General features: G+C 44.5%; 1 protein-coding gene across 9 annotated transcripts in view; it reads left to right on the top strand.

Moving 5' to 3' along the window:
- The first annotated feature begins 256 nt into the window (after positions 1–256).
- GRIA3 (glutamate ionotropic receptor AMPA type subunit 3) overlaps positions 257–15,696 on the top strand; it is a 258,425-nt gene continuing 242,985 nt past the window's right edge. For 5 of the 9 annotated variants that reach the window (XR_005060543.2, XM_017649761.3, XM_017649766.3 and 2 more), the window contains exons 1-2: positions 923–1,214; positions 2,381–2,539. Coding sequence is in view for 8 of the 9 variants with exons in the window: in XM_017649761.3 (XP_017505250.1) it covers positions 1,106–1,214; positions 2,381–2,539 (268 nt within the window). In the remaining variant the exon portion in view is untranslated. Of the gene's footprint in view, positions 473–501; positions 620–676; positions 870–922; positions 1,215–2,380; positions 2,540–15,696 lie in introns of those variants that run through there. The other 4 variants (XM_017649762.3, XM_017649765.3, XM_017649763.3 and 1 more) reach the window with 4 other exon arrangements.

Genomic DNA, 15,696 nt, shown 5'->3' with positions numbered 1-15,696 from the left:
CTCTGCCCTCCGAAACAGTCAGTCCCAGCTGCCCATCAGTGCCCTCTCCTGCTCACCAGCCCCCCACACCCCGCTCTGCACCTGGGGAAGGGGAGGTACTCGCTTCCTAAAGCTGTGGGGGTGGAGGTTTGTTCGCTCGCCCTCGGATCTCTGCTGTAAAATCTGAGCGGCGGGGACAGGGCATGCGCAGCATCTCCGGACGCATTGTGATGGGAACTGCTTCTCTGAGTCTCTACAAAGACTCCCGAGTAACCACTAACCGCCCCCCCGCCGCCCCGGCTTCTATAAGACTGACACACAAACGCAGAGGCGATGCAGCTTTTCTCTCTTTTTGTTTAAAGGGCAGGTTGCAGCCTGCAAGGCTGGTCCACGTGAGGACCAGTGTATTTCTACAGATCGAGTCTCCCGTGTTGACAAACGCAAGCGTCGAGGCTTTGCAGTCCGGAGCTGCAGTTTGCAGTGGAGCTAAGCGGTGTGCGGCTTTAATTCCACGTCAGATCAACTTTGATCAATATCCCCCTACCGGCCCAATTGGAAGAGCCCAATTCACCAGCGCTGAGCCTTTTCGCTCTTTGCTTCTTTTTTCCCCTCTTTAGACCCACCATCTTCTACGGGAGAGGTGTCGGATTTTCTTTATAATTTCTTTCTCTTTCTTTTGTTTCTTTGGGGGGTTTTTTGTTTGTTTTTCGGTGTTTTATCTTTTTTGTTTTGTTTTGTGTTTTAGGTTTTTATTCTCTCTCTCCCTGTGTGTGTGTGTGTGTGTGTGTGTGTGTGTGTGTGTCTCAGTGATAGGGAGAGAGATCGCTTTGGCGAACCGAGCTTGCAGCCAATGAACTCGCCGTCCAGACTGGTGTGAAGACAGAAGTGAGGTGGGGGGTGGGGAGGGGGTGTGAGAGAGCCTGGGAACGAGAGCGAGCGAGCGAGACAGAGAGAGAGAGGAGGCGGTGGAGGAGGAGGACTAGTGTGGGGTGGAAAGGAAGAGTGAGCGAGAGCAAGTTGAGGGGAGGGGGTGTAAGAGCTGGCGAATTCTTTTTCTTTTTCTATTATTATTTTGACGACTCCTGAGTTGCGCCCATGCTCTTGTCAGCTTCGTTTTAGGCGTAGCATGGCCAGGCAGAAGAAAATGGGGCAAAACGTGCTCCGGGCGGTCTTCTTTTTAGTCCTGGGGCTTTTGGGTCGTTCTCACGGAGGATTCCCCAACACCATCAGCATAGGTAAGCGCCAGCGAGCTGGCCAGCCGGGCCGGGCTCCCTGCACCGAAGCCTTGGCGTGGCTACTGCGCCGCGGGTCTCTGTCCTGCATGGCCTGGGGAGGGGACCGGGAACGCGGGCAATTCAGGAATTGTGGGGATCTGAGCCCCCGGCAGCTGGGGAGCTGCGGGAACAAGAAAGGGGTCTCCTGGGCTGGGGGCTAGCCGGCCGGATTTTCCGAGATAAGCGGGGCAGGGGAGGCATGCAGGAGACCGGGAGGCTGCAAAGGGGCGAAGAGTCGTAGCTTCTCGGCTCGCCGCTCTGGACTTTGCCATGGCGTGCTTGCCGCCGCTGGAAGTTGTCCCAGGGTGAAGCCGCCTGTCTGGCCGCGCCAGGACGCGTAGCCCTGCCCGGGGCGCCCCGTCCCGCGTCTCCGGCTCCCGGGAGACAAGCTAGCGCTGGAGGAGGTTAAGCGCACTCCGGATGCCTCAGACTCAGGCAGCAGCCGAGGTCGTGGCGGATGGGGTAGGAGGCGAGGGGCTGGGAGGGGAGGCAAAGAGCCGAGCAAGCGGGCGGCGAAGTCACGCAGACCACGAATTCATGAATTGCCGCTGTGTCTGTCTAGAGCCCGGCTCCCGGGCGCAGGGAGGGAGTTCTCTAAGCTTGCCTGTATTTAGAAGTCGAGAAGTTAGACCTGTGCCATTACTGAATCAAACCCCTGTCTTGTCATGGGGGAGGCGGGTGGCTTTGGGGAGCTGGATGGGGCAGCGGGGGCAATGGGATTGCTTTTCTCCCCAACCTTTCCCTCTGCACCAGGAAAGGATGAACCAGCTTGTGGAGATGGGCGTCGGATGGGGCAGGTGGTGGGGGGAGGGGGGACGAATGGAGAGAAAGCCACTGTCTGAAAAAGAACTAAGTCCCACTTTGTTCCATCATCCCACCCCAAAGCAGCCCCCTCTTCCCCTTTCCCCTTTCCCCCTTCTCTCCAGCTTGTCCTCCTCAGTAGATGAAAACCAGGTTTCTCTTGGGCAAAATTTGAGTTCACAAGTCTTGAAAGACACACAGGTTGAAAATCAATAATCATCATGCCCTCCAGTACCATTGAGAGCTATGCCCTATCTGTAGTGCTCCCCAATTTCTAAACCATCCTGAGGGGACACAAGCCACATCTCGGTTCCCTTTGCTCATAGGTGGACTTTTCATGAGAAACACGGTGCAGGAGCACAGCGCTTTCCGCTTTGCCGTGCAGTTATACAACACCAACCAGAACACCACCGAGAAGCCCTTCCATCTGAATTACCACGTAGATCACCTGGATTCCTCCAATAGTTTCTCTGTGACTAATGCTTGTAAGTAGATCTGCTTTTCCTCCCTTTAGCAACTTGGGGACCTCATTTGCATTTTGCCTGTGGGTCTTGGGGTCTGCGTGTGTGCTGGGGGTGGGGGTAATTGCTTCAGGAGACATTTTAGGGGCTCTCGTCAATCCAGGTTTCATGTGGCATAAATCAACTCCGGAGGATCCTGCTGAGGGACTTAGTGCACAAAACTCTGTCATAAGTAATGTGTGATGTGAAAGGTGTATTTTCCTCCCTGACAAACTGGTGCCCCCCACCTCACCCCTCTTTTGGGGCTGGAAGAAAACAGAAACAAATGGCATGGTTATTCAGGGAAATTTCTTCAGATTGGGATTAAATAGAAGCCTCGTGATTGAGGCAATTCAGGATGCACTCACTTGATTGTTAAAGCTAGTGCCTGGCTGTCTGAATGAGCTGAATTTGACAACTGCCTAATACATAGGTGCCAAATATGAGAGATCCCGCAATCAAGTGACCTTGAGGGACAGCCTGATCTGGGTTCCCTGGCCTCTTCCTTTCCTAAAATACCACTTTACGGAGAGAGCTCTGATAGAAACTAGTAAGACGACAAAGTGATGACCGCTTGGCAAATGGAGGGGAAGGGAGAAGACAGCGCTCAAGTGACTATTTGGAAAGCTGCTTCTGTTCTGTCTCCCCTAGTGCACTTCACAACCACCCCCTCCCATTGTTAAAGACAGCACAGTTCTTAACTTGGAGCAAAAGGTGGAGTGGGGAGGCTTGCAGCAGGAACACCGAGTATCAAAAGGGAGGAATGTCATCAGTCCCAAAGCCATTTCTGAAATATTTGGTTGTGCCTATGATTACTATTCTGGAAAGGGGACGTTTTCAGAAGTAAAACCACGGGAACCCAAATGACTAACAGCCTGTTGGACACCAGTTTTTCTTGAATGGAATGTTTTAGGAGTAAAACTGATCATTATTCATCTAAGCTTATTTCAGTAAAAGTTTTCACAGCAGTGAGGCTGACAATGGCATAAATATGTTTTGCTTTTATGGCTGGTGTAGTTTGGAATTTTTGTGTTTGGTTTTCTTTCAAGAAAGAAATGATATTTATGTTTGGTTGGGTGAAAATTTCTATATGACTTTCTTCAAATTCTTTTGCCTCAAAGGATATGTGATTTCCAAAAGCTGTTGAAAGGGTCTCAAAGGGAAGAGGTTACTTGCATTTGAAGACTTAGGTCAAGAGGATGGAGTGAAGTACTTTGTGTAAGAAATGTGACAGTTATCAGCTTTAAGAAAATTTTAGCTAAAGGTACAGATCCTTATATGAACATGCTCTGAGAGACTCTGTATTTGACATTCTTTGGCTTTCCGACATTGACAAAAATAGGAACTTATTAATTCCAGCTAAGTGTGAAAGTTACAAAATGTCTGTCTATACTTTGCATCTTATTTCAGTAATCCCAGCCTGTCTCTACAGCATTTACAACACACATCTGACTTAATCCTGTAGCACTGTGATCTTGTCAAGAGGCTGACTCTCAAATGCAGCCTCCTAAGTATCAATTAAACAGATTTAAAACCAAATATATGAAAACTACCAGGATTTATTATTAATAATAACAAATAATATTCATTTCAAATCACTTTAATGTCTTTCCATTGATAAGGACTAAGATAAGAGTGCCAACTGACTTCTCAGGAGTGATTGATTCCCAAAGTTTTTGGTTCTCTTTTTTATGGTCAAATCATATTGACACCCACCGGCCCAGGGCCATCAGAGCCCTACTGAAGGAACAACCAGGAAATTATCCTTGCCAGTGTGAAAAGCTTAGGTTTGAGAACAGGCAGTAAGTCATCCATACTGTTGTTAACTTGCCTTAATGCCTTGCCTCTCAGGACAATAAAGGAGCAACAATGGGAAAGGAAAAGAAATTGATCCAACCCCCCCCCCAACAACCCCAAACCCACAGCCCTTCTGCTTACAAACTTACAAGGCTAGGTTATGGCTGGGAGCTTGAAAGTGTGGAAAAGGGGTGTGGCTCACTGGACAACAAGAAAGACAAAACGAAAAGGTGACCGGGCCCTTAGTTATGCCAAATGCACACATACGCACACATAAACACACAGGAGAAATACCCAGAAGGTGGTGATGTGTACCCAGCTGCCTGTTGCAGTCTCAGACTTTACAGCTCAGAAGACAGAGGAGGAAAGCTATCATGTTCTCTGGTCCCTAAAAGAAATGGTCCTCTCTGAATATCACTCTCTTTGAATGGGGGCCAGATCTCAAAGCTGTCTCTGCACAGCTGCTGCCTAAAACATTAGTATGAGGAAGATGGGTACTCCAACCACAGTCTGATAGTTTCTGCATGCAGAAAATAGTCATTTCAAGGGGCCAAGAAAGCCCTGGAGGCATATCTCATTTCTCCCCCTGGCCTTGATTGTTCCTTTTCTCATGGAGGTAGAGATCACATATCTCAGATACTTGCATACAGTACCAGTTTAGTATCAGAGCCTGGTTGAGTGACCCAAGGTTCTCTTCTTCCAATTGATTGCATTATTGTGCAGAAAAGAAATCCCTGGATCTTCCGGCCTGCCTCTCCCAGGACACTCGGAGAATTTGGGAAAACCTTAGATGAGTCCAAATCTGGTCACCCACCCCTCCTATGTGGCTCAATATGGAATAGGGGAGCTAAAATTAAAGAAACTTTCCCCTGTTCCCATTCAGAATTCCTAGTTTCAGCTTCACCTACCACTTGACTTGATTTCTTCCCATGATATTCCCTTGGGCAGGCACATACTTTGGAGGACATAGGTGTGCAGGTAAACAAATAACCAAAGAATAAACAAAGGATAAAACCCTGTATGCATCCCTGCTCTCTACTCTCTCCATATCCCCTCCCCCAACATATTCAAGTTTCCTTGCAGTGAATCCTATACATCAGTTATTTGAAGACTCTTCTTCACCAGCTACCAATTTTTTTTGCACAACCCCCAAGAAGTTTGCTTAAGACAGAATCTAATTTCCCTCCATATCTTAAGGGACAAATAAAAGCCTCTCTGGCTTTGAAAGGTGGTTCACTGGGATCTCAGTTCAGAGGTGAACGGAAGTTTATCGAAGAGACTCCTCTGATTTGGAGCACAAGTTTCCATTTTCATAGGGATTAACCGAGTTTGCTGCCTTACTTTTCTATTTGACTTGACAACCCCAAAAAGAAAGAAAGATGGTGTGAGTATCACGACTTCAGGATATATGCATAGACACACACACATGTGCACGCACAGGCACAGGCACCCATATACACAATCAGTATATATAAAAAGAGATGTACACACGTGTTTTAAATTACATGTCTGTTCTTTGGAAACCAAATTTGATTGTCCTAGGACTTTGGGGAATGTGGAAATACCAGGGGACTGCTGGGTCCCATTTGCGTGGCTCTGCGGCCCTGGTTCCTCAGGAAACACCCCCTATTCCCTTGAAGTCCCCTCCTCTGTCTTGCCGCTGTGCACTTGTAGGCGCACTCCACACTACATCGCCCCAGCCTCTGCAGTGTCAGCTCATTAGCACACAGATCTCATATTCCCTCTCCGCACTGTCATTGCAAAAATTGCTGTTGTACACCTTTACAGCCAACAAATGTGCTCGGGATTACGCACTGTTTGCAAGAAGCAAGGAAAAGGCAAATGCAACCTTAAAGGTTATTCACCACAGAATTGTGCTCTAAACGCATTGGTTTAAATAAAAATCTGTTGATGGAGGCGCAATAGTGATGGTGAGACTGAGAATGGGACTTAGGAGTGCAGGCTGTAATGGAGGCCCAGGCAAAATCCCTTTTGCTGGCTCAATCTGACTCATCAGCTGCAAATTTCTTGCATTAATGTTTTTTCGAGCCATTTGAAATATACCTGCTAACCGAGAGCATGCTCCTTTTATAACTGAGCGCATCTTGCTACCAAGTGTACTTAGCCGAGACAGGATTCATTCCTTCTCTTGCCCACAGAGTCACAATCTAATTACCTATTCTAATTGCCAGGATCCATTTAACTGTTAAGGTCCATTTGGGAAGGAAACATCTCCCCCAATCCTATTCTCTGCTTTTTACTGGGTTTTGTCTTGGTTTTGCGTTTGTCCTTTTCAAGAAAGCTTTGGAACCAGAGTAAAGACACGCAGGCTTAGGGCTCCTGCCCTCAAACAGCTCTTTAACATACTACCCGCTGGATGTCGACTGCCCTGGTCAACTCCCGCATCTTTGTGCCTTCGCTGCTCTGTCTTCCTTCTCTGTCTGCGGGCCAGTCTCCCATAAGCTTACTGGCTTAGCTCACTTCTCAGCCCCTCTGGCCAGCTGGCTTAGCCCACTGAAGCATGAAGAGGTCGCCCCCACGGTGCCAGTCAAAGATTTAAGTCACCTTCTCATGGGTTTATTACGGCTTTTTAAAAAAATCTATTTTTTATGTGGAGAGGAGGGAGGAAGGTAATGCTGTTCATTTGGACCATAAAAATAGATGGCAATCAGCAGGCAGTAAAGGTGAGCTTCCAGCAAAGCATATTATCTCCCTTAGAAGGCAGCTTCCTGTTGATCTACTAAGTGTGGGTGGGGTGGGGACAGGAAGGGTTGGAGGAGAAGGAACAAAGACAACTATTTTGTTCTCTGTCTTTGCTTACTGCAAAATGAGCTGTGTATTTTTTTTCCTCTCGGCAACTTTCACTTTTTTCCTTAAAATGAAACTAGTTCTCCACATCCCCCACTTCTGCCTCTATCAAAGGGTGTTTGCCTAAATCTGCATTTCCCTCCCTACTCCCTAGGATTGAATGAGAATAGTGGGAGCTGGTTGAAATTTTTATTATACGTTTTTGGCTCCCGATATATTTTTTAATTTCGTTATTATGGGTAGACAGAGGTGACCGGCTGGTTTCATTTTAACAGACTGAAAAATAAATGAGGCTGCTGAGGCATCGTCATTGGTGTTCTTTTGTGGATAAACGATTTGTCATTTTTATACAGTTGGTTAAAGGATTCAAGGAAAGCATGGATTTTAAGAGAGGGCCAGAATTTTAGTAGATAGAATTTGTAATTTTGAAGGAGGAAAATGAACGTGCTTATTCAGATGATGACTTAACTTCGAACTTCTTAGATTGAGACTGCAAATACACTTGAGGGACCTTTTGTAAAACTTTCAATCTTCTCTGAAGATCAGGAAAATTATCCACATACTTTATCTGGTCCAATTTTTAAAAAGTCAAGTTTTGACTTTGTTCCTTTGGCTTTTGGTACTTTGGGTCTAATGAAATGAAATGTCCACAGGAGGGTGTAATTAAAACCCTAGGTGGTGGCGATGGGTGTTCTTCAGCAGAAGTGTGGGAGTTGCGCAGACACAGACAAAAATGCTACAAATAGCCTCAGCCTGTGTGTGGGATGAGCCGAGAACTAGGGAGGAGTCCCCAAAAGGGGTCAGTACTTGCCAAAAGGTTAAGATAGACAGAATTTCTCCTTTGTACCCTTCTACCTCTTCTTGTCTTGCCATTATTTTCCCCTCCTGCTCTGCCTGCCCAGCCCATGCCCTTTTGCTGTTTTCAAACTGGCCCTGATTCTGGTATCTCATCCACAATAAACTTACCTAGGGACTGCTGTCCACTCTGGACTTTTCCAGAGTTAATGCTCCTTCTGCATTAGAATCTCTCTGTTCTTGGCCTATGCTCCTGAGGGCCTGCACTCTACTTTACAGGGTGACAGGACTTTATCTAATACAGAAATCTAGCTGAAAGTAGCTGGTAAGGGGTTAAGATACCTAACAGGAATATTTGCTTTAAAACCAGGGACTATGGAAACCATAATGCCTCAGGAATGATACTCAAATGGCAGTGTTTCTGGGCATGATGCACAGAGTGGCTGTTCACTCTCCCCAAACCAGAGATCAGTTGGCTCTGGTCCATGGAAGATGTCACAGGCCAAAGTAACAAAGTTACCTGCACATGGTAGGTTTGTTGTAAGTATATCCAAGACAGGAGGCAGGTGCAGCTTCACCGTGTTGAACTTGGCCTTTGTGGTCACTGGGGAAGTTAGCCAAAGTTCATAGGCATTCATTTTATGAAGGAGGTAAATATATCAATCATACTTAAAGCAGTTTTAAAAAAGTGTGAACTTTTTATATGTACTCCCCCCCCCCGCAACAAAAAAAAACCCCACCAAGAGGCTGTTGTAGATTGTGAGGATGCCTATGTGGGCACTGGCAGGAGAGATGCACCAGCACAGGAATGGGGACATAAGAGGGGTCTGAGAATTTGCATTTCTAGCCAGCTCCCGGGTGCTGCCGGTGCTGCTGGTATTCAGACCAGACCTGGAGTAAGAAGAGACCAGAGCAGAGAGATTCTATGATTACCTCGGGAAAAGGTGCTCCCATACAAGCTTTTACCCACAGCTGTGCATTCTTGCCTTCCCAAGAAGGTTGCATACAAGACATATTTGGCTCATTCTGACACAAGGATGTCCCTCTCACATTTCCAACAACCCTAGGTTCATTTCAGCCATGTCTGTAGATGGCATGATTAGATGTCTAATGAGAGCATCTTCTTTGAATTGCTTTTTGTAGGGATTTGGAATGGAGTGAAGGCAGGCTGAGAGAGCAGGTAGCTCAGGAGCCAGGATGACAGTGTTTTGGCTTCTCGGCACACCCCAAAGTGTCCCTTTTAGAAACAACCTGCCCAAGGGAGTTAAGGTTGGCACTCAGTTGCAACTGCCTTTCCACTTTGCTTCTCTGGGTCAAGGCATTCCAGAAGGAGGCATATATCATTTGCTCCTCAACTGTCTGACTTCCCTTAAACAGGGTTAGAAACAAGAAGTACCACACAACCCCAATGCCGTCTGGTTTCCAAGCAGCCTGAAAAATCAACTCCATTTTCAAGGCGGGTGCCAGGCACTTATTGTGAGGTCCAGGAGAGGGATAGGAAGTAATGTCACTTCTTAACACATCTGAGAACTGCTCCAGGGAAGTCATTAAAAGCTTACCCAGTGCCACTTGAGGACTGCCAAATGGCACTCTATTACCCAAAATATTGCCACCACCCCCCCAACTAACTGCCTGCTATTAGTCTGATATTCCACAAATTCATTTATTTGTGTTACTGCACTGAAGGCCTGTACTGAAATGAAAGCTTGCTATCTGGAAGGGAATGAGTTGAATCCTTATCAGCCATTAATATTTTGACCAGAATTCTTTGATCAGATTACCATCTATTACCTTGCAGGATTCTCAGAGGAGATTTTCGAAGACAGGTAAGTGACTCAGAACATGGCGGTACCCAAAGAAGTGGGGCACCAAAGGGATGGTGGGTATTCAGGGCGCACTAGAAGACTCTTGAAGATAAGGAGGAATCCCTGAACTACACTTTACCTACTTTGCAACATTTGACCTTATCCATGGATAAATTCTGGTAGTTTGTTCACTAAGATTTTAGTTGCCTTTGACCCTTCAAATCATACCTTGCTGATGATAGTGAGTCCGTTGTCTCTTCCGTACATGGTTGGCTTTTTGCAATAGATGATCTCAGCCTCTGGATTTCCCACAATTACTATGGGATATTTTCAGAAGGGAAATGACTTTGTGAAAGGAAATGGTGAAGATGTTTTTTAAACCTTTTTAAAAACATTGCAATTAAAATGAATCCCCTTTCAATTATCCATGATTGGCTGATCTACCTTCTAGTTATTCACTACAACCAGGGCCCTCATCCTTGCAGCTGCCCAGAGACATATCAGGCTACCAGCACTGGACAAGACAGGAAGGGATCATGACCCAGTCCACAGGGGAGTAATTGTGGGTGTGGGTCTCCATGTGGGTGAATACCTTTGTAAATTAAGTCAGAAAGGCTGCTGACATTTATAGTCAGCCAGAGCCTGTTACAGATATTCAAATATTCTTATATCTTATTGCTATTTCCAAAGCTACTTATTTACTTAGTGTAAAACAGTATTTCTTGCATTGGACCACTTACATCAGAATCACCAGCTATGCTTGTTAAACATATGAATTCCTAGGTCACATTCCATATGTATTAAATCCAAAAATATAAGGATGGGCCCTTGTAACAAGCTCTGTGGGTGATTCTAATGCACACTGGACTTACTCACTAGTTAAATTAGCCCTGGTACTGCAAACAGAGATATATGGATTCAGGCTGAGTATTTTTTGAGCGCCCTCTAAGCACCAGGTGCTTGCACATCTGTTACTCCTGTAAATCAGTGAGGGGCTCTCAGGTTGGCAATCCAAGACTTGAAAGAACCAAGAGACTAGCTTCAAGCCACAGTCTCTGAGGTAAACAGAGCAAAAATAAATACTCTGTGAGATGGTATGCAGAGACAAGGAAATTATTTTCATTTTGAGAAAGCTTCTTCCCTTTGCTTTTTAGCTAAGGGTCGGTCCTTAGCCATGCTATAAATTAGATGCCATGGCAAATGCCAATCCATTTGTTAAACATAGCTGTATCACCATCAGTTTACATAGCATTCACTGTGCCATCCTTGCTACCAACACATTTAAAACCAGGGCCAAAATAATAACCATAACTACGAATCACTGAATCCATATGACATGAAAGTCACTGCACTATAAGCCCTATATGTGCCTTACTTCATGGAATCATCCCAACATCACCAGTAAGGAAGTTCTCTCATTCCTATCTTGTAAAAGAGGAATCAGAGGTGGTTCAAAAAATACATAAGTGATTAGCTCAAGGTCACACAGCTGGCTAGTTAGTGATTTTATCTGAGATCTTCTTGCCTCTTGAGCCTGGAGTTTCAACTGGGGTTGAAATCTCAAATGATTACAGGGGCCAAGTCGATCACATAAATGTGTGAATTGGGGCCAGGTATGGAGTGGTGGAGATTGTGGCAATCTGGAGATTCCATGCTCCCTACCTGAAGACATTCAAATCCAATTTTTTTAAACCACTGTGAGATAAACAATACATCTGCAGCAGGACTTGAGGTAGTGAGAGGTGGAAGGTACAGGTTTCTGACCTCTGTGCTACACTATCCACCTCCCTTAGCAACTAAGTTACTGGTTGAGGGAAGTTCTTCTAACTGGTAATTAATAATTGCTGAGAATAACAGAGAAAATCTCTTCTTAGTAAAAATCTATTTTGACTTCTTCTTGGTGTGTCATCAATATGGAAGAACTTTCTCTCCTTTGTGCACATATTTATGGTCCCACATGCATACACTGTATATTCAGTGGACTTTCATGGTTGAGTGCCAGCTCAATTCTAACCTTCCCCCAGGCAATGCAGTGTGAGGTCTGCAGCAAGGGCAGAATCCTGGCACAGGCTCATTAACAAGTGTTCAGCAGGTCAGAAGAAGTACTTCTAGGATATGCTATCAGGGAAACTGCTTAGATTCTGGTACATCCAAATCCTAGACCCACAACTGGGAGACTGTGGGTCAAGTAAGGCTCTGCCAACATTCACCCAGGGTAGGAGCTTCCTATCCACCCAAAACAGAGGCTTATCAACTTTAGACCAGAGTCCAAAATGGAGATGTATAGTGAGTTGTCTGAAGCTGTAAACTGACCTAAGTCAACTTTGTTATTCACAATCATTAGATATGTTTGTTGGGTAGCAGTAGCCTGCCATAGTTAGAGTGAGGGCTATCGTTCTTCTCCCCATAACCTCACTACCAGGTTTGAAAGTAAGCCTCAGACAAAATCCATTTCTCATTAAAATAATAGCAAGCAGGCATAAAAATAATTGGACAGCCTATTCTGTAGGCTCAGTCAAGTCCAGCTCCTTTTCTTTTAGGTACTTGCATGAAAGTTCACTTGAGGCAGACAAAACAATACTCAGGGCAGGATTCAGCTAACCAAGAATCCTCATTAATGGCTGCCCAGGACTATTTACAAACTAAGCCTAGGGTGCCATTTCTAAGGGTTAACACTATAGAGCTTGTTAGATCCTTAAATCTTTTTTCTGCTCATTTGGGAACACCTCTACCATATTTCTAGCCGATCCATATATGTTGAACACTACCGATTTCACCAATGAGAAATTTAACGTTAATTAACAAAGCCTCTGGTGTTCATTAGAGAAAAAGATATCTGAAGTGCTTGCAGAACCACTTCTTGATTAGAATTTTTAAATGCTAAATAACTATTCCTGCACTGTGCATTTCCCAATAAAGGTAACTGACCACCCCAAGAGTGCAGATACAGACTAAATAACGTACATATATACCACATATTCTATATTGCAGTCTTATAAATGACAGAAATCATAACATTTGATATACCATGTTTCTTACGGCCTTGGGAGTGAATAAAAGCTATAGGGGTATTAAGGGTATAGTGGAATGAGCAATGGAACAGGAATTAGGAGACCTGGGTTCCAATCTCAACTGCCACCAACCTCCTGGATGACCTTGGACAAGTAACTCCATTCTCTGGTTCTAGTTTTTATCATTTGTAAAATGGGGAGGTTCTTTTGGATGATCTTTGAAGAGGTTTCTATTTTTGACCTGCTATCATTCACTCTTGTCCAATTTATACTACCTCCCCTTGCAGTAACTTCATTTCTTCCAAAGGGAAGATCATCGAAAATGGAGCCCCTCGAATTCTTCTTCTACATATAGAAATTTCTCTTCATATTCATCTATGTTCTCTGCCTTTATAAGACTCTGATAAAACTGCTGAATCCTTGAAAGCAGTGAGCAGCGCTTCCAACCAGTTGTGGCTTATCCTTGCTCACCTCTTAACTCTTCCTCTTACTAGCTGTGAGATCTTGGGTCAAGTTACTTCACTTCAGTGTGCCTTGGATTTCCCAGTTAAAAAATGGGGACCAAAATAGTACCACCTCATAGGGTTGTTGAGTGTTTTCAATGAGATAATTTGCAAATCCAAAATAAAGTACTTAGAATAGTGCCTGGCACACATTGGATATTATTATCAACATAATCGTTAGTTTAAAATCCTTGAGCTTTATGTCCTAAAAACAGAAACCTCATTTCATTTCACAAATAAAATCTCTTGTCACTTTAGGGACCAGATTTCCTTCCTGAACAGCCACCCTCTGAGCCTTTCTACAGTTCTCAGCTCTTCCCCAAACACAAGATTATTTTTTTTCTGCCAAGAAAGGCATCACAGCACCCCTTAAGATCACCAGGCCACCACCATGATCTCCTACATATCTCACCCATGCATCCATATTTGCCCATCCAGTTTGCCTCTTGTGAGCAACATCTACTCATATACTCTGTGGTCATAAAGAACTCAGATGTATTTTTCTGCATAATCTAAGGACTACAGGTTCAAGGGAAGACCTAAGAGTCTTCTTTTGCAAAAAAACTGTCTTCGTGCTAATTCCATCTGTTTCCAGTCACAAAATGAATTATCTTTTCTGTTCTTTTGTGACAATCCATTATCCAAACAGTACTCAAGTAGTCTCCCTGACTTCCAAAATGCTTAGGAGGCATCCACTTGTCTTCTGATGTTTGATTCATAAGAAAACACTTGAGCCAAGCACTAAGGGTACTGCCTTTGCAGCAAGGCCCTAGAGCTTCTCTTAGAATGGGGCTGCCCACTGAGGGACACAAGGTAAAGCAGAAAAACTGCTCAGGGCCTCCCTGGAGGAAGCACCTTCATTTTCTTGGGCACTGCAGGGCCATTAGTGAGTGAGGTTTCTCCCTGGGTCCTGGAGTCAAGAGCCTAGGGAACCGAGGAGAGAGGCACACCATACTTCCCATTCTCTAGCACAGGCACTGCCCTGACACATACACATTGCACGCATCTTCCCCTGGTCCTTCCCACTGACTGGTGACACTTAGCATTTGATAATCCTCTTAGTCTCTTGCCACCCAGATGATGACAGCTCAACAGAAACTCATTTCTGGCACATCTCTGAGTCTAGCCAACCCTTTGACTAAATACCACAGCCTCTTCCAAGAGTTCAGTCTATTTTGTGCAAGTCTTACTAAGAGTATCCTCTGATCTCCTGGTTTCTGTCAGTCCCAAATCTTACTGTCCCCAGTTCTTCCTTCTACTACCTATAGATCTATATAGACCACAAGGGAAAGATGACAATGAGTAAACTTAAGCTCTCTCTTGGGTGAAGAGACCTGGAGCTTTCCAGCTCTTTACACTCACCCCTGACCCTTGGATTTTGCACCTGACTTTCTGGAGCAAGGGGTTGCTGTTTGACCTTCGCCTAGTAGAAGGCTATTTCTCCTTAGTTTGGGAGTAACCAGAGAGCAAAGAACGGCTCTAAATTATGACTGCCTGTATTTGAATCTTGGCTCTTACTAGCTAAATAACCTTTGGCAAATTACTTAACCTCTCTAAGCATCAGTTTCCTCATCTGTGAAATAAAAATACATAGTTACTACCTTATAAAGTTTTTGTGAAGATTAAATGAGATCCCCCATGTAAAATATTTACCATGATGTGTGACATATAGTAAGTGTTTAATAAATGATATCTATTATTAACACAGTGTACTGAGGTACCTGATAAGTGGAAGAGAGGAATAGAATTAGTCAAAACCAAACTGTGGAAGACAATCTATCTATGGCCAACCCTAAAACTCTCTAAATTAATTTGTACCCTCCGTAAATCTGTAGCTAGAACCAGGCAAGCTGGATGGGGTCATCTTTGAGTACTCTCACAATGCTACCTCAGGCATAAGGGATTTGCTTCGGGGCAAAGCAAAGGAGAGAGAAAGAACTGATTTGCTGCTTAAATTAGCCAGGGCATATACCCTACTAGGTTCAATCATGCCATCATTGAATAGAATTTTCTAGAAGGACATAATCCCTTCTGATTTTTTATCTGAACTATATATGCTTGGGATAAAGCAGCATGGATAGTAATATGATAAACCTGGCAGTTGCTGGCTTGAAGGAAAGAACAAACTTTCTTCAAATGCAGTCTGTTTTAATGTCACTGAAAACAGGAGAGTGGAAAAGTGGATCCTGGGACTTTCACTTGGGGAAAAATGTGGTGCCAGTTGAGCTCTTCCAGCTAAGATTTTTCTGAGCTCTTTTAATTAAGGGTGATGTGTGGATTCAAGTTTAGAGCATATCACTTTGAGTGGATGGATTTTCTTCCTTTGATGTTGATTTCTTCATCAGACCAAAAATAACAAACGAAGGAGATACAGAAAAGGTTAAAAGAGAAATTTTGCTAATGTGATTTTCTAGCATTTCAGT

Source organism: Manis javanica, chromosome X (genome assembly GCF_040802235.1).
Source record: "Manis javanica isolate MJ-LG chromosome X, MJ_LKY, whole genome shotgun sequence".
NCBI lineage: Eukaryota > Metazoa > Chordata > Mammalia > Pholidota > Manidae > Manis > Manis javanica.
Note: the sequence above shows the minus strand (reverse complement) of the source record. Positions and strands in the feature narration are given on the sequence as shown.